The 25,659-nt window shown below is 39.6% G+C and overlaps 1 protein-coding gene across 8 annotated transcripts in view; it reads left to right on the top strand.

Moving 5' to 3' along the window:
* RNF38 (ring finger protein 38) overlaps nt 1-25,659 on the top strand; it is a 133,971-nt gene that overhangs the window by 87,793 nt on the left and 20,519 nt on the right. For 7 of the 8 annotated variants that reach the window (XM_069775931.1, XM_069775932.1, XM_069775930.1 and 4 more), the window contains 3 exons: nt 13,405-13,598; nt 18,583-18,796; nt 21,090-21,257. In XM_069775931.1, coding sequence (XP_069632032.1) covers nt 13,405-13,598; nt 18,583-18,796; nt 21,090-21,257 — 576 coding nt within the window. The remainder of the gene's footprint in view (nt 1-13,404; nt 13,599-18,582; nt 18,797-21,089; nt 21,258-25,659) is intronic. The other variant, XM_069775933.1, reaches the window with a different exon arrangement.

Genomic DNA, 25,659 nt, shown 5'->3' with positions numbered 1-25,659 from the left:
CTGTTTTATTTACATACCAAAATAGGAGTTCAGGACTCTGTGTATGCTAAGAAGCTGCTATTAGCACCATCTCCTGAAATGGCACTTTCTGTGTTGTGTTAGGTGGTATTGATGTCAAAACATGGACGCTTTAATTCAGATCTTGGTAGGCAATTTGGAGATGAACTGGTAGGAAATTATAAACTGAAAATATAAAAAAAAAATCTTACTGGATACAAGTACTATGTGTTGGGTTTTTATTTGTTTTATTTTTAAATGTTCCAGTTTTAAGAAAGAAAGCCTACAAATATTCAGTGAGATACTAAATGTATGTAACGGGTTTTGCTTGCTGCCATTGTGTGTTAACTGCAGGAAACATTTGCAGAAACAGCACAAATTGTTTTCCATTTATTATCACCTACAACATTGACAAAGTTGAGTTCAAAATTGAGACCATAAACTGGGATTTTAAAGTAAAATTAATATTTTTCTACAACTTTATTCTTAATTAGAGAGGGAGATAGAGCTGAGTTTTCTTCCCTTACTGAAGTTTGGTTGGTGTTTTGGATTATGAGAGGCAATGATCCCTATTCGGAAAAAACACCTTGATGTGATGTAAAAATAAATACTACCTTTTTTGTGAGTTTAGCAGCATTGAAATTGCTTTGATTCATTTCTCTGAAAAATGATTGCAAAATCTTTTCATATTTCAAAGGATTCTTGTTTGCATGCAGCAAATACTGCAAGCAATAGCAAATACTAATAAATTCAATTTGAAGAACTTTGAGATGACTGTGTGTTTCCTTGATTCTTAAACCTCCTTCAGTATTAGAAAAGAAGATGCTTCAGATGTGATATATGGATTGCACTTTCCTTTTTGTATGAGCAGTAGAACTTGAAAATGTGAAAGGTGTAGTCCTGCTAAACACAGTTTGCTTCTTTTCTTCTTGCTATTGAGAGTGTTGCAGTGTGCCCAATAGGACGCTAAGATTCTTACTTTTTTTTAATGTTGTGCTTTTTAAATTCACATGCAGCAAAGAAATATTCCAGCATTTGGTATGAGAAATTGACACCTAAGAATCAAATTCTTAAGACTGTTTAAAATATTTACTGTGTGAAACTTAAGAAGTTTAGGCTTAGCCATCTCTTAATGTTGTTTCTTGGGTATCCTAAACACCTGGTTAAATGAGAATTGCATTTCAGAGAAGGAACTAATAGAGAGAAAACCTGGAAATGGCTGTCAGCCTGTCAATTAAACAAAAAATTAAATATTCAGGTTATTAATGTGTCATCATAAGTAGAATGAAGAGAAGCATTTGATGGAATATATTCTATGCTATTTGTATGTAAGTTGCTACTGCATGCCGCAAATCTTTTGCAGAAACACTTCGCATGGAGGATTTGTTGTCAGTTTTGGTTGCTGAAGAACAATATTGGCCATTGTGCTTGCCATCATTAAATAATGAATTAATCCTACTAAGAGTGAGTGAATTATGGATGGCCCAGAAAGATTACTGATGAGTGTTCTTGGTACAGAAACAGTCTAATTGATATATATACCATTATAGCTTTGAAACAAAAAAATTAGATGGGCTTCTATCCTCTTTATACTATGTTTGGTAGTATTCCTCTTATTCTACAAATTATGTTCCTTTTACTAACTACTGTGTAAATTTTTGCTGTTTCCCTATCTTTAATTCACAGAAATTATTAAGAAACCTGACATATGTAAACCTGCTACAGCAAATTTTATACTGGCAACCTCACATTGTTATTGTAAGTTGGTTTCCATTTTAAAATGCAGTTACTAGTTCTTTTCTTACCACATGTGATATTTCAAAAGCAAGTTCAAGACAACATTGTAGGCTTCCTTTCAGAATGATGTGCCTTACTAAGGACTCTTCTGTCTCTAAGAATTGAAAGAGAATATTTTCTCTCTAATTCCACAGAGAGGGTGTGAAGAGGGGTTTTCTTCTCAACTACGTTTTTTCTGTGCACTTTGCTATAGCCATAGGAACAGTTAATGTCATGCTTAGTGTTTCTTGATCTCTATATGTGGAATTTTCATCCCAAGTACTAGTTCCATATTGATTTTCTTAATTCTTGGCAGTCTCTTCTGAAGTGCGGGGGGAAATGGTATCCCATTTTAAATACTCCAATGTATCTGGCGTTCAATAGGGAACATGCTCACAGGCGTGCTTTGTGTCTCAAGGATAGCGCTTGGAGCTCTACCCCAAAGTACTATTTGAGTTGCGCTTGCTTCTTTCACAGGAGAATGCTTCTGAAAGCCTAGTGTTTAGTATAGAGTGAAAATCAGTTACTGCTTTCTGTTGTGCTGTTGCAGAATCACAGACTGGCTGAGGTGGGAAGGGGCCTCTGCAGGTCATCTGGTCCAACCCCCCATGCTCAAGCAGGGCCACCTACAGCCAGGTGCCCAGGACCATGTCCAGTCAGTTTTGGAATATCTCCAAGGAGGGAGACTCCACCACCTCTCTGGGCAACCTGTGCCAGTGCTCCGTCACCCTCATGGTAAAGAAGAGTTTCCTGATGTTTAGACAGAGCCTCCTGTGTTTCAGTTTGTGCCCACTGTCTCTTGTCCTATCACTGGGCACCACTGAAAAGAGTCTGGCTCTGTGCTCCTTGCAGCCTCCCTTCAGCTGTTTGTATGCATTGATGAAATCCCCCCTGAGCCTTCTATTCTCCAGGCTGAACAGTCCCAGCTCTCTCAGCCTTTCCTCATAGGAGAGATGCTCTAATTGATTAATCATCTTTTGGCCCTTTGTTGGATTCATCCAGCATGTCCATGTTTCTCTTGTGCTGGGGAGCCCAGAACTGGACACAGGTCTCCAGGTACTATCTCAGAGGACTTTTGAACCTACCCCACAGATTGGCTCATTTTGGCCTTCCTTTCAGCCACTTGGTTTGAGCCAGCTTTCAGATTTGGAAAGGACTGTATTTCTTTACCAATTTTTCATTAGACTAAATTCAGATTACCTTAGTGTTCCTTCATCAGGAAGTTGTATATGCCCAGCCAGCCATGTTTCCACGTTGTCTCCTGGTCACAACTCTGACATCAAATCTTGGCTAGAAAGAAAGGGCTCTGAATATTAATGGAAGTGATGTTTTTCAGTAAAATCTTTATGGGACTTAGAAAAGATCTGATGCGTTATTTAAAGCAGTTGTTTTGAATGTTTACGTTCTGGGGTTTGAATTTGGTGCCTGGAGGATGTGCGCTGTGGACAGCAATGTTAGAATTTTTATTTTCTTACCATGTACCCGCTTTATCTCCACTTTACCACTTTGTTGTACCAGATCATACTCATTATCAACAACCATAAAATTTTCCACTCTTACCAGAGAAGTCATGGTGTCTGTTCCAGATGTTCTCTTACTCATGAGAATAGGCAGAATGTGATGTGAATGCTGGTGGGTTGAAGCAGAGGTTCTGAAGCCCACGTAACACTGGAAGTTGAGCAAGCAGTGTTTTGTGCTCTTGCAGGACTTGCACACAGTTGTCGGGATGTAAAAGATCACTACATTAACCAATGAGACTAAGCCAGCAAAATTCTTTGGGCAAACCCAGTTATACTTATTGCTGATGTTTATTCTGTCAGCTAAAGTTCCTCTAAAGAGCTTTTGCTAGTAAAAGCTGTGTGTCATCGCAGTATGATTCTGCTGGCAAATCTTTATACATAGACAAGTCCTTTGTCATGAAGCCCTGTGTCCAACTGGATAATCTTTGTTTATTTTGTCATGGAAAAAGTGCAGCAATTAGGCTTGGAAATAGTCCATCTTTCCGTAAAATCTGTAACTTTTTTGCTACTTGTGGCACAGGGCTCTTAATTTATTGCATGTATTTGGGTTTTTTTAGTAGCTCCTTTCTAGATTTATTTAAGAGCTAGAATTTTAAGAGTATATTTAAGGGAAATGTCAAGCTTTATCTGTAAACCCCGAGAGCTTTTCATCTCTCAGCTTACAAGTTAATACAATTATACTTTTTTCCTCCTGTTTCTTTTTTCCCCACTGTTAATGCAAAATGTAGGTGCAGATCCCTCGGGGCAAGGCACAACACTCAGCAAGTGAAAGCTTTGGCTTTAATGAAAGCCTAGCGTTACCACAGTGGGAGCCCCAGGATGCCAATTCAATCAAACAGGGACCCAACAGCAGCGGAGCCCTGCTCAGAAGTGAAGCTCAAGGGAAAGCACTGCAGGGGTGCATAATAAAACTTGGCCGATCAACATATCATACATATGCAATGTCCTGTTTTGCTCATTAGCAACCTCACTAGTGTAGTGCAGCTACTGTTGTCCGTATTCCGAGATCCACAACTGACTGCATACTTGCCACCTGTGTAAAAATAGGTGCAGATGTGGGAGCAAAGGATCCTGGGTTACTGTGACAAAGAGATAAAATGTGCTCTGGACTCTACATACTCAGATGGGGCAGGTGAACTATCCTGGTTTACTGTAACAAAGTCTTCTCGTACCCTATATGCACCCTTTTCATTTTTGTTAAATATTCTTGTTTAGGACAAGGGGTGAGGGGCTGTTGTTTGTTTTTCCATATTCTCCATAGTGTTTAGTGTTTCCAGAGGCGGTCTTCATCTCACTCTTCCTGGACTGTAGTGTCTGACAGTATCTTTAAAGTTTTTCTTTGTATCATTAGTGGAAGAGTTGTGTGATTTCTGTAAGGGCATGTGAAAGGAGAGAGCATCAGCTCGTGTGTGTCTGGTCAAGGACCTTTTCAGTGCCAAAAGGGGATAATAAGAAAAGGGGGAACAAATAGGAACATTCTGAGACACAAACCTGACCAACAAAAAGTAAGGGAGGCAGTAACAAGGACCAAACCTGGTCAGTCACTAATTGATGAGGCTATGTGGAATGTGGCAATGTTTATTTCAGAAAGATTGTTTGATCAAAGACCTTTTCAAATGCGATTATAAGGAAAAGGGGGAAGCCATAAACAAAATACACAGAGACACAAACCTACCAGACAAACTTAATGGAGACAAAGACAAGAAACAATCCTGGTCAGTCACAGTAACTGATGGGCTATCGAGAAACTGCATGCTAACAAGGACTTCGTGAGTGGTAAGGATGCAAACCTGAGCATCAGTGGGACCATGCCAGCCAAGGAGGCAGTGTGAAGGGGAAGGGAGTCGGGAAGAGACGAAATGGGGCCAGGCAGAAAAGGGGCCAATCGTGTAAACTGTGGCCAGTGTATGCTTGTCTGGTCAAGCTCTGTGCCTGATCACTGCAGCCTGTCCTATCTTACTAGATCTTCTCGTAACTATCTCTCTGTGTAATCTCACTCTATCCTGTGTGTGTGAGTGCTGCAGAGACTTAAGTGAGACCAGCTTGAGTGGAGACTCAGCCAGCAACTGGAGTCTCACTGGAGGTGTAGGCACCACCAGGTCTGCAGTGCCAGCAGTGGAAGTAAGTGGGGTCTCAGTGTCAGGAGTTGGAGGGGCTGTAGCTCTTTGGATTATCTTGTTGTTCTCCTACAGACTTTATATCCATAGTGCCAGCTACTGAGGGAACTGGTTTGAGTGGACTAGGTGCCAGCTACTGGAGTCAGACCAGGGATGTGGGCACCCCTGGCCTATGTCAGTTACTGGAGCAAGTGGGGTCTAAGTACCAGCTGCTGGGGTGGGTGAGTGTCTTGGCTGCCAGCCTCTGGAGGAGCAATGGTGTGTGTCCCCAAAGCAAGTTACTAGGGGGACCAGGTTGGTTGAGGGTCTTGGTGTCGATGGCAGGAGTGGGACCTCAGGTCTCAGCCTGTGTGCCTGGTGCCAGCTGCTGGTGGAGAGTGAGTGTCTCTATCTGCCCCAAAGCTGCGGTGCATGGGGAGGGGCAGGGCGGGGTGTTTGTTTGTATTTGCTGGCCATCTTCACGCTGGACCAGCTGGCAAGCTGGGCCTTTGGACCAGACTGGGGTGTCAGGCAGACCAAAGGTCCATCCTGGTTTTGGGGGACCTGCAAGTGTGGCGTGCCTATGAGACAGGTGTACGAGTGCTGTATGTCTGCAGTGACCACCAAGCTGGACCAGCCAGCAAGTTGGGGACCCACTGGGTGGGTAACAGGGCCTGGGATTGGGGCAGGGGTGCCAGGTGGGCAGAGGGGGCTGTGACGGTACGTGGGATATCCACAAACGGGCATGTGCTTCTGAACCTGGAGAATGTTGTGTATGTTGTGCACTAGTGACCTTCCATCTTTGCCAGACCATGAGGTGAAGGGGGCTTTGCTGTTAGTGCTTGTATTTATGTGCATCCTCTATGTGGGTACTGTTGAAGGCAGTGCCTCATCTGTGGCAGTGCGTGTGACCGGCCATGTCAATGCCCTGTGTGTGCTGTGTCCCTGGGATACATGCTCAGTTTTACTACTGGTTGAACCTGCAAACAGGAAAGCAGCAGCCGTGACCCTCAGCCTGGGATGGAGACAGCACCACCCCCCAGCTCCCTGGGCACACTGGACTGGGCAGGAGGAATTCCTGGGACCAGAGGAGGTGCCCACTCCTCACATAACATCCCTTAAGTTTCTTTTCCTTGCTGTTCAAAGAAAGATTTGCTTCCTTTATTGCTTTGGCATCTGATGTTTATATTTACAGTCTCCAGTGTGCAGGGGTTCAAGAGCTCTGTCACCATGATGAAAAATCATGAGATGCGTTAGCATAGTGATGACTTGTCAATACACTAGAACAGCAAGTAGTATAACTAACTAGTCTTGTTGCTCATTGTTAACTACAAGTACCTTTCTCCAAAGTACTTCCTTAGGCTGACGATAGATAGATCAAGATCAAACCTTATTTCTTACACAGTTAATATATATGTAGACCAAACGTGGGAATGAAATGCTTTTTTTGGAGTTGGCAGAGGAAACAAAATGCTCTTTAAAAGTGCATTTGAGGGGACTGATAATTTTGGTATTAATCAGGCTGACAACTTAGCTCTGGAGATGACATACTAAGCAGTGTTTCTGTGAAAGTATTTTAACCAAAATTTGCTTGCAGATCTAGATAGCTGGCTTTTGTAAATAGTTGGCAGACTGCCGACAAGGACTGGGGAAACAGACCTAAGATTAATTTATCTCTCTAAAGGAATCTACTTTGTCTTTGGTGCCTGGCAGCACATAGAGAAAGATGGTGTAATTAATGCTTCAGCTTTTGTGGCCTATGTTGTCTTTCATTTACTATCAGATTAAACCTAACTTTTTCACACAGTAAAGGTGGATGAAATGCAGTTGTAGGTAGGTAAGAACAGTACTCTAATTAGTACCCCGGTCACACACAGAAGCCAACAGATAAAACACTATTTCCTTGTTCATAATAATAAGTATTAGTTACATTTTATCATTAATGTAAAAATTGAAGAGCAGAGGATGTTTTGGTAGTTTTCTGCTTCTCTCGTGGGCTTCGATTCTGAATGCAGGAGAACTGTAGATTTCTAAAGGAAGGCTCTGCTTGCTTGGAAAATTGCAGTTGTTGTTTAATACTACCAAGTTATAATACCAGTATGTTAGCATTGATTTTTTTCAAAAATCTTTTTTCATGAGGTGGTGCGTGTCTTTCTCTTCTAAATAAATGGTTTTGTTATGAAGCTTGCTTCCTCAGAAAAATTCCACCTTTATTATTCACAACCTTTTAATGTAGAAACATCTGTGGGCATCATTGTACACTTAACTCTTCTCAGGGCTGATCTAGGTAATTGATAAAAACAGTCCATTACATTACTCTACATGTACCTACATAGCCTGTGACATGTATGCCTCAAGGCATGAGGTAGTGAAAACTGAAAGTTTGAGGTAATTGGTTACTGTAGTGGTTGTGGCTGTCAAAATATTCGAGTAGGTAATAATTGTTACAATTCATTACATTGGTTACATCATATTACTGACCTCACTGTCCCTGAAAACGTTCTGTGTGAACTGCTTCTCAGTGATATTTAGGTAAGATTCTGAGAAGAACAGAGTATTACTTGTTTACTGAAATGCAGCTGTGAGATATTTGTTGCATTTACTTTATCTGTTGATTTTATTATTGCTTTTTAAAAAGATGTTAAAAAAAAATCAATGTGTTTTCTTTTTTGGTAGCTTAAAAGATCCTTGTAAATCCTAGACAAATACAGGAAAATCCTCTCAGTCTATGAGCTGGTTTATGCAGAGGACTTTTAACAGGAGAATTAATGTACAATAATTCTGTGGAAATACACTGCTGTTGTCTTGCAGCAGAAATAAAACATGTTTGGAAACAAGACTTTAGTGTTCTTTGCAGCTTGATTTGTGGTCCCACTTCTCTGATACATAGACTACAGTAAAGAAGAGCTCTGTCTCTAATACCCATTCTGGAGTAGTTCATAATTGCATGTACATTTTTGTCATTGGTCAGTAAGCATGTGTTTGTTACAGTACGTAACAGTCGAGTTTTATGTACCTTTTCTTCAGTGGGATTAACCACTTCTTTCTTCCCCCTTTACCAGATATTAACTTTTTGTCATAAAAGATGTCAGAATAGAATTTTTTTTTTTTTAGACATTGACCAATTTCCATTAGAGCTAGTTGATGTGTTCATGAAGTTTTGCAAGGAACAGACTGGTGAAGATATGACATCTTTCATATTTCTTCATTGTTGAGAATAATGACAGATTAGGTGACTAGTTAGACATTGGAAAAAAATGCATTACCCAGGACATGATGTGGTGCAGAGACACCTGATGACAAATGATCTCAGCTACACTGCACAGTGCACTTCCAAGAGCAACAGGTTAGTTAAATATAGCTCTGCAGTGAACTGGCTTGTGAACTCTACCTTGTAATGCCACACCTAAGTTAAACTTCTGCCTCTGCTGCTTTCTGTGGGTGAGATGGAAGAAGACAGTAATGTTTACAAGACCATATGGGCCTCAAAGACTCCATCCAGTCACATAAGTGATGTTCTTTTTCTTGGTCCTAGGGTCATGGGGCACAGCTCTTCCAGAGCTTACTAGACCTGAGCTATATAATGTGCTTTAAATGGGCTTAGTCCTGGCCTATGAAAAAGCCACTGCATTTGGACAAAACTGTTCAGCCCAAGAATTTACTGTTACTGTAGGTATGATCAGAGTATTAGAAATGTGGGAGTGTAAATCAGATCACTTGTTAGAGTGTATAGATCCTTTGCAGGTAGGATAAGCAAAATGCTCAGTTTACTAGCCCATTAGATGCCTGTAGTTAAATTAGGAAATGCTTATAAATTTCCACGTTTACCAGTTTGTACCATGGGAAAAAGTCATTGTCTTTTACTGTGCGTTCATGAAGAGGAAACGTGCAGCTGCAGATTTCCAGTCAGCCTGGTAGGGTTATATAGGGTATACCCATCAGATTGTACTTTTTGTGTAAAACCTTCTAAGGAAAAGGCTCTGCTTGAAAATACTCTTTGAGTATTGGTTTACTTTTAAAATAAAGGTTTTCATGAGCTGCAAGATAGATGTAGTTTATTCCCTAAAATTGAGATTGAGGATATGGAGTAGTTTCTTGTTGTACTTCCCAGGGCGATTAAGTGAGAGTATGCAGAGGGTTGGAAAATAGAGTGATTTTCAGATATTGGCAGCAATTGTTTTGGTAATAATTCCCTTCTGTGGTGGTTGATCATCTGTGTGGGTGTGTGTGTGCAATCTTTATAATTTGACTGGAAAAGGAGAATAGAAAAGGAACACCTCAAAGGCTGTTGTGTTGGTGAAAATATTTGTAATCTTTCCCAAATGAAATAGAACAACATTTAAATAAAATGTACAACAAATTACTGCAAGAAATATATATGGAAGTATAACAAACAATTTTATAATTTTTTTAGTAGTATGTTTCCTTTAAAGGATGTTCTACAAATGGGCATACTCTTTAATCGCCTTTGTTACCATTACGCTGTGAGAGTTTATAGGGTACACAGAACAGGGCAAAACTGCACTGGGGATGTCTGTGAAATGCCAACTTTTAGGGATAAGATTGTAGGTTTTAGTGTACTGACACAAGTTGTTTCGTTACTAGTAACAATCTGATGCCTTTGTTCTGGTGTTGTTGCCTTTAAATATGGAGTAATCTGTATTTCTGTTCATCATGTTCTTTTTGTTGAATTAGTATTTAAAATAAGGTAATGCTTTTACCTTGTTAGTTAAAACTAGATGCATCGTTCTTGATAGCTACCAGACATTCTGTTCTTGTTGCCTGTTGGGCAGGAGAAAAATACATAGTATAACGGCTGTAAAAAGCAGCTGTAGTCCCAGAGAATGTTTTGAATATTAGCAAGATGCAACTAGAGTGGTTTGGGGACTTGGGGAGCTACTGTCATTGCTGAAAGTATCATATTCCATAAATAAAGTATTGAACTTAATGACCGATAATAATGTAGATTGCAAAATTATACTGGCAATAATCTAGTTAGTCCACATGCTTGTTGAAAACGACATGAAAACAAATTATGCAGGATGCATGTCTGCCATTAGCTCTCTGTAATTACCCACATTCTAGTATTAGCTTGCTACAATGATCACATGAGAATTGGTTTCTTAATTAAAACTAAGATAAAAGTCCAAGTCTTCTTTGAGTTTAGATTTGTGTTGGGTTTTTTTTATGACATCTGTTTGCAAATAAGTTTGGCTTAGCTTCAGGTTACTTCTTTTTCACTACAGAAGAAGACATAATTACCTTTTAAATCTATACTTATATGTAGGTCCAAAACTGATTTTATCTGTATTTTCTTTCTAATGGGAAACAACTTTGAGTGAAAATGCTGTTGCTTAGTGCAGGGGGGCAATTAGCACTTGTTATAAAGTTTGAAATAGCTATGTGAGTTAGTAATTTGGAGTGATGATGAAGGCTAACTACTTAGCAGTTTGCATCTCCACTGTCTTTGAAGTGGTGTTCTCCACGTACAAAAGGAAAAATAATCAAAGAACTGTTTTTCCAAAGTAGACTGCTTTCTACAGGGCAGGTTATATTAGTGTTAATGCTTGGGAAAGGTGCCAGATTTCAATTAGGGCAGTAGCAGTTGGAGATCTCCAGCCAAAGGCACCTATAGAATGTAGCAGGGCAGCAGTGGTTATATTGTTATTTCAGTGTTTTGTTTTCTGCCAGCTTCACTAAACCCAGTGTTTCCTTCCTCCATTTGACTTTCCTTTTGCACTCCCAAGACCCCAGCATACCTGATTTACCTGCATTTTTATTACCTGTGTTTCTCTTTGAATAGACTTCAGTCATCATGATGTAAAAAATTCTGCCATCCTGTAAGTTCCAACTTGGGCCACAGATCATCCTTCTCTCTGACTCTTTCTATCACAACAGTAAAACAGATTAAATAAGCAACTCTGAATGGCAGAACAAACATAGCATAATTTCTTTATGATTTGTCCTTTGCCAAGATTCTCTGAAATCTAACAAAATACATATTTTCACAGAAGCTTTACTCTCAAGGCACTTCTTAGGTATCTCTTCCAGTTTTTTGGTGTTAAGCTCCTGAGGGCAGGCAGCCTTCTGGAAGAGTTACCCTTTGCCTGGACATCTACTTTCATGAACCTTCAGGTGCATAGCTGTCCTTTGACCTATTTTTCTCTTAAAAATTCAAGTGCAGTTGGTTAAGGAGTTCAGAAGAGATTGAGCAACAAGCAAATACATGCATCATCAGCCTGTTCCCTAAGGAAACCACGCTAATAGTTCTACACCTAACAGATGTAGAATTAGAAATGGACACCCCGATTTACTTTATGTTTATGCTTTCGTTGGGTTGGGTTGGGTTTTTTTGTGGGGGTCTTTGTTGGTTTGGTTTGGTTTGGTTTTGACCTTTTTTCTTCCTTAATCATTACTAGTGACTGCTTGAGATAAGGTACAGTCGGGGAAAACTGCAATTTGTGTTAAAATATTTGAAAGCATGGAGCTGAAAAGGAATTAAATGGCCACAAGTCAAAAGAGATGAAGAATAGCTTTTTACTCTTAAACACCTGGACAAAACTTCAGGTGTTAAAAAAAGAGCATGCTTGCACTGGAAGGAATACTGGAGGACAAGCTATATGTCAATGGTAACCTACCAAGGAGCAACTGACAGTGTTCAGAAAATGATAGGCACCTGTAAAGCTAAGAATCAGAAGAGGTCCATAGCCTAGTCTACAAGTAAATACGAAATAAGACCTCTAACGATCTGTGGATTACCAGGCTCTGAGAGGAGCAGTTTAGGAATACAAAACCGTTGCAGACAAATTCAGTTTTCTCTGTATCAGCCATCTGCAATGAAATGCAAATGTGAAATAATGCTGTCATGGACTGAAACAGAAGTGATGGAGTAAGTGGACAAGCTGGAGAGCAGCAAAACACTACGATTTGGCTCGCACCACGAGTCTTCTGTCAGAGAAGTCTGTCTGATGTTTGGACTCAGGGATGGATCCAGTGTAGTAGTTCATGTGTTGCTTTTAGGTTTTTTGTGTTCAGTTGGTAAGCTCTAGAGCAGAACTTGTATTTTTCTATATTCTCAGTTGTTATGCTTGTTAACAGCATGACATCTTACAATTTTGACAGAATAGTGGGGTGAAGGGGAGGAACGTTTATTGCATTTGCTGCTGGATTCAGAGATGTGTGGCAAATTTTTAGAAGAATGACAGCTCTATTTATTGATTCAATAGCATGGACACACAATGAAGAGGAGAGGTAGTTACTTGTCTTCAGAGCCAATTGGGAGAACATTACTTGCAGTGAATGGCCTTCGTATCACTAGCACTGAAAACTTTAGGCACTATGTAGTCCCTGCAGAATTTTAGTGAAGTACATGGACTTAACCAGATTGGTGATTAGGTTTTTTTCAGGTTTTGTGTAAGTACTTTTCAATGACCGTTATTATACTAATAAGTAGAAGAATGTAGTACCTCTGTGCTGAGCTAGCAGAATTAAAACAGGCTGCAGTACAGAGCAAATGTCTGATTAGCTATGTAAGTACAGACATGATAGGAAGGGGATGTGATGTGGAGCACAAGCTCTGTATGACATCTGCATACTGACAAGTATGGATTCCATTGTTGTGAAGACTGTGCTTATACATCTTTTCATGCTTCTATAGCCTATAAATGCTAGGGCAGGAGGGATGTAGAATAGGTTATGCCTTATTTTCTTCATGTTATCATCTTTTCTGATACAGTTTCAGTTTTGCATGGATGTTAGAATTTTTATGTTTTAATGCTGCTAAAATATAATTTAGTAGTAATTCTTTTACAGGTTAGGGAACCATTGCAAATCTGTGTTATAAAGAAAACAAGAGGCAACTACTTGCAGGTGTTTAAATTTCACAGTGTTTTAGTGCAGTCTTCAGTAAGTCACTCTTAATGCTAGCTGCAAAGCAGTACTGAAGTATGGATTGTAATTCACTCATCTGGAGGTGGGGTTTGTTTTTGTTTTGTTTTGTTTTTGCACTGGCACAGAGTGAAGACAGTCCTAGTCCCAAGCGACAACGCCTTTCCCATTCAGTCTTTGACTATACAGCAGCATCACCAGCCCCATCACCACCAATGCGACCATGGGAGATGACATCAAATAGGCAGCCTCCTTTGGTTCGGCCCAACCAACATCACTTCTCAGGGGAAAGATGCAACACACCCGCACGAAACAGGAGGAGGTAAGCAAGCTGTGTAGGTTGGGGAACAATTTCTTATTCTTCCTGATTTGAGCTCAAGGGAGGTGTATGTCAGGGAGCACTGACTAGATCACACGTGGTAAACATGTTAACATTTCCTTTGAGCTGTAAATTATTGTAGTTGTAACTGAAAAGTTACTGGAAGTAATTCAGGTTGGTGCATCATCCCATAATTTGTGTGAATAGCCAGCTCGGGAAAGGTGTGCTCATTAACATTTTTAATTATGACCCTGATTCTCTTTAACTCTGCACTGGAGCAATAAGCATTTAGAAAAATGTGAGGAAAAACTTTTCTCATTGGGGTACTTTTAAAGATATTAAGAGTTATAGATATAGTACCATAATTTGCACTGCAGTCACAATTATTTTCGTACATAAAAACAGTCTAAATAAAGATGAGGGATACAGGCTGGGGAGAGTGAGGAGGTTAGCATAGTGTCACATGGTTGCTGGGGTGGGTGATTCACATGTAATAGGAGTTAGATTTTCACATTGGTTTTAGCTTGTGGCTCATTAACCTCTCAAAGCAGAGATTTTGGAAGAAGTTCCAGTGGTCATGGAATAATAGAGATGGGATGAATACATCGAACTGGTGCTTGGGTGGATGGTAGTATAGAAAGGCATAAAATGCCAGACTTCATTACTATTCTAGTTAAACTAATTATCCAAAACACAAACTTTCATTGCCTCACATTCTGCCTCAAAAATGCTGAGTCATCTAATGCAAGTTAAAACACGCTGTCCCTCTGTTGGCTTCTGGGAAGTATTGTGGCTTGGTTTGTACCAAAATTGCAGTGTCTGCTTTTTCATGAATGTAAAATATTAGACTTAAAAAATATATAACTGGGTTTTTTTCTGATTCCACAAATCAAATTTGTGAACCATGATCAGTCAGGTGTAGTTTCGAGGCAAGAGACTTTAAAAAATGCTAGTTTTGTATCATTGCTTCAGATCCATGAATCTGAAAGCTTTCAGTCAGTGGCATTCAAAATACACAGCTCTCGGAACAGCTTGTTAAACTTAAGAAAGAGGTTGAATTTTGAATTTGCAGGGTTATTGTGAAGACAGAAAAGTAAGCCTTTTGTACAATTTGGTACAGGGATGCTCTACAGAGGCATTTCATCCACAGAGTTTTTGTACCTTAAAATGGTTTGAACTGAGATGCCTAGAATATGCTGCATTTGGCCATTTTTGTTTGGTGCCCAGCTAGCCTACACAGATTTCTTTGCAATCTTCATTAACATCTCCTCCAGAGTAAGTAGAGCGCTTAACAAGCTAAAGGCCAGATACTGAATCTAGACCATTTGGATATACTGGGGGATGAAGGAGAGGAATGGGAGGTGTAGGAGATGAATGTGGCTAGGACAAGTGCCTGACATTCAAGTGCAGTCAGGTGTTAACCAAGGTAGTGGCCTGTGGCTTGCAAGTAAACTGTGCTGCCAGTGGAGAGACACCTCAGTGCAGAGCCATCTTCAGTCAGACAAGAGTTGTTAGGTTGGCTGCAGCACTGTGGACACAAAGCATTACTCTTTCTAGGGCCAGCTCACCTGCTCTTGGGTAGTAAGACCTGCTTTTGCCTCTAATCAGGGACATTTGAATGTGTCAGTACTTTGTTTCCCTGCACACAACTCGGCATTTTTTAGCTTGGGTACACTGTTGCATTTGAGCTGGCTCTAAGTCAGTTCCAGAATAGTACCGTGCCCAATCTCCTCTCCTGAAACAGGATTGTTAGGAAGAACAACACATACATGTCTCTTATTTTGCAGAAGTCTTAGAATGCTCTGGAGCTGTATCAGAACTAATAACCATTCTCATGGATCAAAGCTTGATTCCTTAAGATCATTGTGAGTGCATCTGTTACTAATGCTTTAGATGAGGTTATGCATGTGCTTTTGAAGACAGTTTCCTGTTTTCCCTGCTTTGTCTTCTCTCTTCCCATCACAGAGTGGTCTCAGAGTTAATGAGGTTTTAAGATGAACATGAAAGGTGTACTCCAGTTGCAAATGGTCATTCAGCTCAAGGGAACAGACTAGGGCAAGTGCAAACAAAACCTCTGAAGTATGTGTAGTGTGGACATCACTCTGACCCAATGTCATGAGCATCCACTCTTTTGTCCTACCAGTTCACTCTAGCTGGTTGGCACAGGCTCTAGTGGTTTTTTATTATCTGGATTTTTTCCATTGTCTGGGTTACTATGTAGACCTTACCTTTTTGTATCAGGGATTTTGTATGGTGCCTAGCACAACAGTGCCCTAATTCATTGTGGTTTTTTTCAGATTCATTGTAAGCAAATAAATACTGTGTTAGAAAGGTAGCTTCCTGGTATGAATTTGCAGAAAGATGTTATTTTTGTCCAGCTACTTATAGTACAGATAAGTTGAATGTAAAAGCATAATGCGTGCCTGTATGAAACAGAGAAGGCCATTCCAATTTGCCTTTACCAGTCATTGTGAAATGGGGAGATCTGTACTATTGCTGTGTCTCACCTTTCACCTGTGCTTCCTTTCTTCCTTGTCTTGAATGTAATTCTGAACTAACAAGATTTAAGAATGTGTTACTGCAAAGAAATCACCCTTTTTAGAAAACACTAAGATCTGCCAATACTAACTCTGCAGTTATCGATAACTTTTGATGACTGTTCCTATCTGAGGGCAGGAATTTCTGCAATTTTTTTCACCACTTCATCCTGTCTCTTTGTTTAACTGGGCATTTACCATGTTTATACTGTGCCTGTAGAACCAGAGGAGGTTTTTTGTGCATATTTTTTAAAGACTTTAAGCACAAGTTCATTACTGATGTTAAATAATAGTTTAGACCCATGTTTGGACAATTCTTCTGAAGTCATTTCCAGTAATTCAGGAAGCATGTAGAGCCATGTATCCAGATGCTCTGAATTTTGCTGAATGAAAAGTATAGTTTCTTTATAACTCCGCATAGGAAAAATCCAGTTTTGCTTTTTCCCGTGAACGATGCTCCAGTCATTTAGAAAACCACTCCAGAAGTTCTGCCAGCTTTTGCTGGGTGTGCTTTCTCAATCCTGGGTTCATAGGAAGTAAAGCCAGACCTTTTAACAAAGACGGGGTAAGAGTAGTTTTATGAGAAGCTACCTTGTTTAAGTGCTGGTGGCGGTTAGAGGATTTCTGTTCTTCCAAAGCATTGAAGCTGTCTTTTGTAACTTGCCTCTCTTCCTGCAGCTTTTTCAAACAAAAATCCTTGCACAGACGTTTTGTGTTAAAGTATTGAGAGCATTTCTGTTTCATAGCAGGAAATAGCAACTTTAAAGCAACCTTAGTATTCCAAAAACCAGAACATCTTTTGCATCAATAGCTCTGTGGTTAGAAGTCATATATACCAGTTTTATCTAATGAGCATATTACGGGTGTATCATACTAGTAATACAGAGATGGAGAGTGCAACAAAAAACTCTGGGAAAGGAGACTGGAATTAAGACAAATACATTAGTAAGACTGTAAATGTAGGTTCTTAGTGCTTAGAAGAAAACACAGCTTGTGTGTTCAGACATGGTAATTTGTAAAGATAAAGAAGACTATGCATTTTTTTGGTTGCCTGGGGGTTTTTTGTTTTAAGAATGCTGTGTTTCAGTCTGGCATTATGCCTTCTGTCTGACCTGTTGTGAATTAGCATTTGTTTCAGTTCTAAAATGACGTAACATTCCTGTGAAGTAGGGCAGAAAAATAGTGGCTTGAGACATTGTATCCTATTCTCACAGTAGCATCTGAATAGCTGGTAGTAGGGTCCCTTTCCCCATAGTATGTCTGTTTCACACAGCACAAAAGTTGGACTCAACTTTAGGAATGTCTGGGCTTTGCCAACAGGTTTCAGGTTTATTTTATTTTTATTTGGTAATAGCAATGGGAATAGTGAAAATGAAGAATCTGAAGTTCTCTTGCACGCACTGTAGGAGAGGACATATTCTAATGGTCACAGACCCTTGCTGTCTCCTCTCTGTAGTTTGGTCCCTTCAGCCTGTTCCATAAGCAGGAAACCATTTTGTCCCACATAGCTTTAATTTGCTGTTGCCTCTGGGACCTGTAATTTATGTGTTGTGAAGATTGGAAGGCATGTATTGAAAGTACTAGGGGATGGTTTTGTGCTTTCAGTTCTTTCCCCTTCCAAATAAATGAGAAGTGACTTGATCAAAACTTCTAACAGCGAGTTTGTTACTTGTGTGTGCGTAATTTTCTGAGTGTGAACCTGAGCTGCTGGTCTTTGATTTACAGAAGTCTCAGCTCAAGGTAGTAGCAGCTCTGCTCAGACCATACACACAATTATATAAGAATACGTAACCAAATCCTGTGCCTGTAGATCAGATGCTTAAAAGAAGTAGATGCTCTGGTCTAAATCAATCTACACAACAGTTCTCCACTCTGAAAAAGAAAGATTACCACAATCAGAATTTCCTGGGATCTTCTGGAGGGAATTCTATGAGGCACTCAGTTACGTAGTGAACATGTGAGAGCTGAAAAATTAATTTGTCTCTTCAGAGGAGTCTACTGCTTTGTCTGCTGTCACTAGGTGAGCAACCATTCTGTGGTCTGGTTGCAGCTAGGATTCTGGTATCCTGGATCATGTAATGAAGGATTTTTACGTAGAATAAATGCACAGAAGTCTCTTGAAGTTTGCTGTCTTGACTTTTGAGTGCTTATCTTGGCAATCCAAGTGCCATTTTTTTAACAGGTTAATATTTACATAAGAGTTCTTTTCCTGGTTTCCTTTACAGCATTAAGCTATGCTCTATTAAGCACTTTTATGCTGAAAAAAGTGTCATCTCTTCAGGCTTTTAGCAGTTTTTTCAGTAAGAAGTTTTATTCCAATCTAATAAACCTGTTCTAGTGAAATTTTGCAGTGTAAAAACTTTCTTGATACTTGATTCTCTTGTGGTTTTAGTTATTAAGAAGGATTTGTGTCATTTATGTAATCTCTAATTTTTTTAATGTGTTTCCAGTCCTCCTGTTCGACGTCAGAGAACAAGGAGAGATCGTTTGTCTAGACATAATTCCATTAACCAGGATGAAAACTATCACCATCTCTCCTACGGACAGCAGCAAGCAATAGAAGAGCCCCGAGCCTTTCACCCACCAAACGTATCTCCTCGTATGTTGCACCCAGCTGCTCACCCACCACAGCAGAATGCAGTGATGGTTGATATTCATGATCAGGTAAGAGTTTTAGAGTACAAACAGAAGGGTGTTAAAGAAGTGGGGTTTGTTTGTTTGGGGTTTTTCCCCCCCAAATCTTCAAGATCCTTCTCCTCCCCAAATTAGTTGGCAATGAAAGTCACATAACACTAAATTCTATTTGCCCTCTTACAGAGCATTTTTCCTGTTGAATGTTAGTCATGTATGGAGCGCTGCAGTAGGCAGTGAAAAAACAAAAAGAAAGTCCAGAATTTTAATAAAGATTGATATTTAACAATTTTTCAATGCATGTATTGGCATAGTTTGGTAGGCCTCTGGCTCAAACCTTTGAAATGCAGGGGTTTTGCTTCTGAAGTTAATTTAATGTGATAAAGTTGTGATATGATAATTAAGAATGTGTTCTATTTCATGTGAACTACCTCTTCTTAGCTTAGGAGTCTCTAAGTAGTTAAAGTACATTATTTAGAAGCAGAATTCACAATGCCTATAATTGGTTGCCTATACCACAGCAGAACTCATGATAGTATCGTCACATAACCAAATTAGCCATCCAAGCCTAATCAACTCATCCTTAAATGCTATGAAAAAAATGAGATATGTGGCTGCTCCAGAAAGTAAATAATTCCTCTGTGCAACAACAACTGGTATAGAATTCTGTAACTGAGGACTTGTAAAAGAATTTGTCCTGTTGAGGTAACCTTTGGTGTTGTTTTTTGTTAAAGTCAGCAGGCTGCAGCACAAGTACATTAGTCGCTACATAGTCATGAACTGGAAAATATAACTGGTTATCCTGATGTCCACTTCTCAGACTGCATCACACAGAATGCAACTCTAACATCCCTTCTTAAAAACTGGTTTGCTTTCAGTGCAGCTGCATACTACTGGTGTGTTGTATTATGTGTGCAGAGCAGTTTTCAGTAGGGAAGTATTTGCATTTGGGACCAAGTACAAGGGTGGAAGCTAACGCCATTCTAGCCATCTCACAACCTTACATTTTGATGAACAATTTTACTGCTACATCATCTCAAAAATTCAGATTGTGCTCTTGCTTTACGTTGCAAGCTTACATCACGACAAACCTGGATAAATCCAGGTGTTCCAGACTGATATCTTCCATGGTGATGCTTTTTACTTACGGGACATAACCATTTTGAGAGGTCATTTTTTGTTATTGCTCTGAGCAGTAAATATTTCAGAATCACATGCAGCATTGCACTGTATGCCCAACTTTTGTACCTGAGCCAGAAATGGGTCAAATTCAGTGTGAGGGAGACTGGTTTCTGTCACTAGAGATATACAGGTTGAGATTTTAAGTTCTATTCCATGCTCTGTGTTCTCTTTTGGCCTCTGTGTCTGACTGTGCACTACCAGTTCAGTAGGTTAGCTGTCTTTATTCATTCTCACCTTCCTAATGAGCTCTTCTTACTTGTTCCATTTTAAGCAAGCAGGTTCCATTTTAGCAGATCATGAAGGAACAGGGAGCTTCCTTGAAATAATTACTTTTTATTAATCCATGCTCCCTCACATTTAAGCCTTTTCGGTTTTACTAGAGCATCAGAGATTTCTTGTTTAGTGTTTTTTAAAAAAACAAAAAAAGTTATTTGTAGGTCCAGAATACCTTTGGATCTTAGTTTGATGATTAAATTCTAGGAAATATTACTAGCTAGAAAATTGGGTTACGTGGGTCTGTTTCCTCATCTAAATGTGGATATTTAGGGCATGCTGCCTCATAATCATGTTCACTTTTCAGCTCTCTGGTTAGCTGTTCTGTTACATTTAGGTTAGGAGACTTAGCATGAGTGTTGGTCTGAAAGTGAATCAAGAGATTGGTCTCTTTGGAAGAAAGAAAATCTACACAATTTTCTTGTTCTTTAAAGATACAAGCCTCTGAATTATTGAATCAGTCCCTTCAGACATGGGACAATTCTTTAGCTACTTGTATATTACCTTTTATGTGGGAGTTACTGCCTTCTTATTTTGTAAGAACTAACCTTAGTATTGGGCGGGGCGGGGGTTATGGTTTAATAGTCTGAGATGCCTCTGTGTGACTTTAAGGTGCCTTTGAAGTTTTAACATTTTAAGCTGAGAGATCCCTCTTGGCCTTACCTAGAAACTGTTAATCAATAAGTAATGTTCCACTGAGAAGAATATTTTAATGAACAGGAATTACAAGCATGTGCCTCCCTTTACACCTTCGTTGTGAATGTATTTTCTTCTGATATGTAGGTAGAAGCTTGTTATCTTACTCATCATGCTGTACAACACTGTTAAGAGTTTACACTAAGTTACTGATTTTTTTTTGCTTTTGCTGCAGATCCATCAGGGCACAGTTCCTGTCTCATACACAGTGACAACGGTGGCTCCACATGGGATACCACTTTGCACAGGCCAGCACATCCCAGCCTGCAACACACAGCAGGTCCCAGGGTGCTCAGTGGTTTTCAGTGGGCAGCACCTTCCAGTCTGCAGTGTGCCTCCCCCAGTAAGTGGGTATCTGTAGTTACACTAGCTTCAATCTTAGACACAGGAATGGCACCTTAGAGCTTCAATGTCTGTATGGCTTTAATTGTGTTGGAAATAGCCATTTTTTTTCCACCTGTGGTAAATTGCAGTACCATAGCAGTGTAGGCTTAGAGCTGGTAAGCATATGCTACTTGCCTACTGTCTTTATAGAGTATGACTTTATAGTATAGAGTCCTGATGGTATTTAATTCAAACTAGATGTTGGTTTATGAACTGATTTCTTAGCAGCAGCTATTCTGCATACTTTCAGATAGTAAGAGGAAGCTTTATAAGGCTTTTATTCGGCAGCTCACCTAGAAAAAAAATCTTAGTAGAGACTTTATTCAGGGATTGGATACATACAAAAAGGTCTGATACTCAGAAGTCAGTTTTCTTCTGAGAAGTAATAAGGTTCTGAAAGATCACTAAAAGCTGAAAAGGGCTCTTCTGTCTCAGAATGGTCTCATAAAATGAATCAGAATATTCTTAAATAATGATGTCTCTGTGCCTTTCTGGGAATAAAGTGCCTTGACTGTGTAATTTGCCACCTTCAAGTTTGAAAGAACTTGAACTGTTTTCTTAGAAATTTTTATGTATCAGCTAGGAGATACCACTTTCCAGGTCATAGCATTCTGATGCTACCATTCTGTGAAAATTTCATCATTAAGTGTTAACAGGCACCAGTGCTGAACAAGTGTACCCCAAGAAGTTTCAGCTGTGCAAATAAAGGTTGCAGAATCTGTTGGAAGAGTCACAGCTTTTTTTTCCCTCCTTTTTCTAGTATAAATCTGTAATATCGTACGTAAATACTATATATAGTGTCCAGTAACCATTTATAATGTTGGTATAAACATTCGTCTCTGCCAGCTGTGTATTTGCAAGCAATGTGTAACTTAACTTTCCTGTTGCACATTCTGTGACCTGAGGGCGTGAACAAGCCTATGACACTGAAACAAAACCCTTGATGTGACCACCTATTTATTTAAGCTGCTCGTTGAAGAGCGAGGGTAATTTGCATTCATCTTGTCTAGATGCCATTTATCCCCATGAGAGACAACAATGTCTGCAGCATACTGCTGGCCAATCTGGAATATTTGTGGGGAATATTTCCCCTTACTTTCCAACTGGTGAAAATCTGTTACATGAGTCAGTGTGTAACCCGGAGGCAGGATGAGAGATAACTTTTTTTTTCTCTTTAGTGGTGGTGTTAGTGGAGCAAAGCAATCTGTCGTGGTTTAACCCCAGCCAGCAACTAAACACCACGCAGCCGCTCACTCACTTCGCCCCCACCCAGTGGGATGGGGGAGAAAATCAGGAAAAGAAGTAAAACTCGTGGGTTGAGATAAGAACGGTTTAATAGAACAGAAAAGAAGAAACTAATAATGATAATGATAACACTAATGAAATTAACAGTAATAATAAAAGGATTGTAATATACAAATGATGCACAGTGCAATTGCTCACCACCCGCTAATAGATGCCCAGTTAGTCCCTGAGCGGAGATTCCTGCCCCCCCCATTTTATATACTAGATGTGACATCACATGGTATGGAATACCCCATTGGCCACTTTGGGTCAGCTGCCCTGGCTGTGTCCTGTGCCAGCTTCTTGTGCCCCTCCAGCTTTCTTACTGGCTGGGCATGAGAAGCTGAAAAATCCTTGACTTGAGACTAAACATTACTGACCAACAACTGAAGACATCAGTGTTATCAACATTCTTCTCATACTGAACTCAAAATACAGCACTGTACCAGCTACTAGGAAGACAATTAACTCTATCCCAGCTGAAACCAGGACACAATCTCAGGCTGGGTACCCAGAGATTGGAACAATACTTGCATAGTAAATTCAGCAAGGCAAGAAAGCAACATGTCCTAAAAAGAGAAAAGAGAAAAAGCTGAATCTATATTGGGGCTTAGGGAAATCCAAACAACACTTACAATCTCTGCTTTGAACAGGTATATTATCTGTGCAATTCATAAAATGTTTTATAATTCAGCAATGCAGCTGTCCTATACATATAGAGTAAAGCTCTAACAGGTTGTTTCGACTGAATGTACAACAGTTAATCAAATGTGTTGAGACAACGGATGCAGTAAAAGTGAATATAAAGAATTAAGGTTGAGTATATGTAACATCAGCAGGCAGACTTTATGCTTTCTTTTATTATGTCACAGAATTGAGGAATAATTTAAGTTTGGAGTGGGCTCTGGAGGTCATCTGGTGGTCACCTGCTACAAGCAGTACATGTCTCCAGGGATGGAGATTTCACAACCCTCTAAGCCTCCACTCCAGTGTTTGACTATCCTTGTGAAGAATTTCTTCTGTATATCTGATTGAATTTTCCTTGCTGCAACTTGGTCCCATTGGTCCTTGTCCTTTCACTTTACCCCTTGAGGAAGAGTCAGGTTCTGCCTGTCCACTCTCATGAAGTAGCTGAAGACAGTGGTAAGGTCTTCGCTTATTTTTCTCTTTTTAAGGCATAACAAATCCACTTCTGCAGCCTCTTCTTTTATGCAGTGTGATCCAAGCTCCTGGTCATCATGTTGTCATTCAGTGGACTCATTTCAGTATGTCAGCTCTTTCTTTGGCACTGGGGAGGCCAAAACTGGACACAGGACTTGAGATACAGTTTCAGGAGTTCCAAATAGAGGGGCGGAATCACTTCACTGGACACATTAGTTACATTCTTAGTAATGCAGCTGAGTGTGCAGTAGGCCTTTTTGACTGCAGGAGTGCACTGTAGCTCTTGTGTACTCTCTTTGATGTCTCCACCAGAACCCAACTTTTTTTTTCTGCAAATCCGCTCACCAACCAGTCAGTCTCAAAATGTCCTGCTCCATGGGGTTATTCTCTCCAAGTGCCAGACTTCATATTTGCTTTTGTTGAACTTCACATAGTTCCTGTCAGCCAGTTTCTCCAGCCTATAAAAATACATCTGAAAGATAGCCTTGCCCTCCACCATGTCAGCTTGCTTCACAGCTTCATCTGTGAGCTTCCCAGTATCCTTTTGTTACTTTCACAGTATTTGTCTCTCTCACTGCATATGTAATTATAAAATAAACAATTGTCATTTATGAAATACCTTCATCAGTTTTAAAACTTCTTGAAAACATATGTTCAAACAGCAGAAGTTTTCCAAAAGCCTGAATGAATAAACAGATAATTTTCATTTCTTTCCACTTGAAATATAATGCAGCCTCATTTGCTCTAACTTAAAAAGTGCCATGGACATAGCACAGATCGTTCCAAACATATATTGGAGCTATGGTAATCTTTATCATACAGAATCATGGGATGAAACCTATTTTAACATGTTCCCCAAAGTACCTCCTGTTTTAAAGAACACTGTGTGATGTTCTACCTGCATATTTATCTTCAACTACTTCAGAGAACAGTTTTCAATTCAGTAAAATACAATTTAAAAAATATTTTTAAGAATAAAAACACTTGCCTATTGTATTTCTTTTGTAGAAGAATGATGCAGTAGCTGAGGGTGAAGAATAGTCAGCATTTCAGAAAAAATAGTAGTCAGATCAAATTAATCTGCTGCTGCTTCCGTGCATGTAAAAATTTATGTTTGGTCATGATCACAGTGAATTGAGGTGATAGTTCCACCTCCGCTAATGTAATCTGATTTTAAACTAGATCTCTTTACCATTTTATGCCATTATAGTCAGTATGCACAATATGTTGTGTGACATGACTAAAAAGAAAAAAAAAAGATCAGAACTGGGTCCTCTTTCTTCGTAAGATTTGATAACAAGTACCTTATTAATTGCCCTTTTAATTGTCAAAAATGTAACGGAAATGCCTGACATTGTGATGATGGATCAAAGAGCAAGAAAAAGAGAATGCAGGTTTTCTTGCTCCTCCATATCTAGAGTCAGAAGTAAAACTGAACACTTCCACAAAGCACATTCCCTGCAGTACCTTCATCACTTTAGTGTTCAAACTCTAGTGCCCAAAGTTGCTTTTGTATGAGGAATTTCAAAGAGGAGAGAAAAGGGGCTATTTCCCACAGTATCTGTCACTTAGGGAGCCGCCTTTAGAGCATGGGGCTCCCCTCAAAGTGCAGAACTGAGCTGAGCTTATGAATTATTCTTAGTATGTGGGGCAACAGAGGTTTTAATGCACAGTCTGACAGCTGGGAGTCCCTCAGCAATATTTAGAGCTTAAAATTTTTGCAAGGCCATTGCTTTGGCAAGTTGTTTTGAAGGTAATATGTGGGAAGAATAAAATTGACTAGGATAACAGTATCTGCTCATCACTTAGGAGTCTGTCTAATCCTGGAGTATTGAAAACCCTAACTGCCACTGACCTCATAAGAAGACTTCCAGAGCTTGTTCTGTATTAATCCCTGTTCCTTGTGTATTTGATTG

This window comes from Haliaeetus albicilla, chromosome Z (assembly GCF_947461875.1).
Source record: "Haliaeetus albicilla chromosome Z, bHalAlb1.1, whole genome shotgun sequence".
Classification (NCBI taxonomy): Eukaryota; Metazoa; Chordata; class Aves; order Accipitriformes; family Accipitridae; genus Haliaeetus; species Haliaeetus albicilla.
This window is presented reverse-complemented; position numbering and strand designations above follow the sequence as displayed.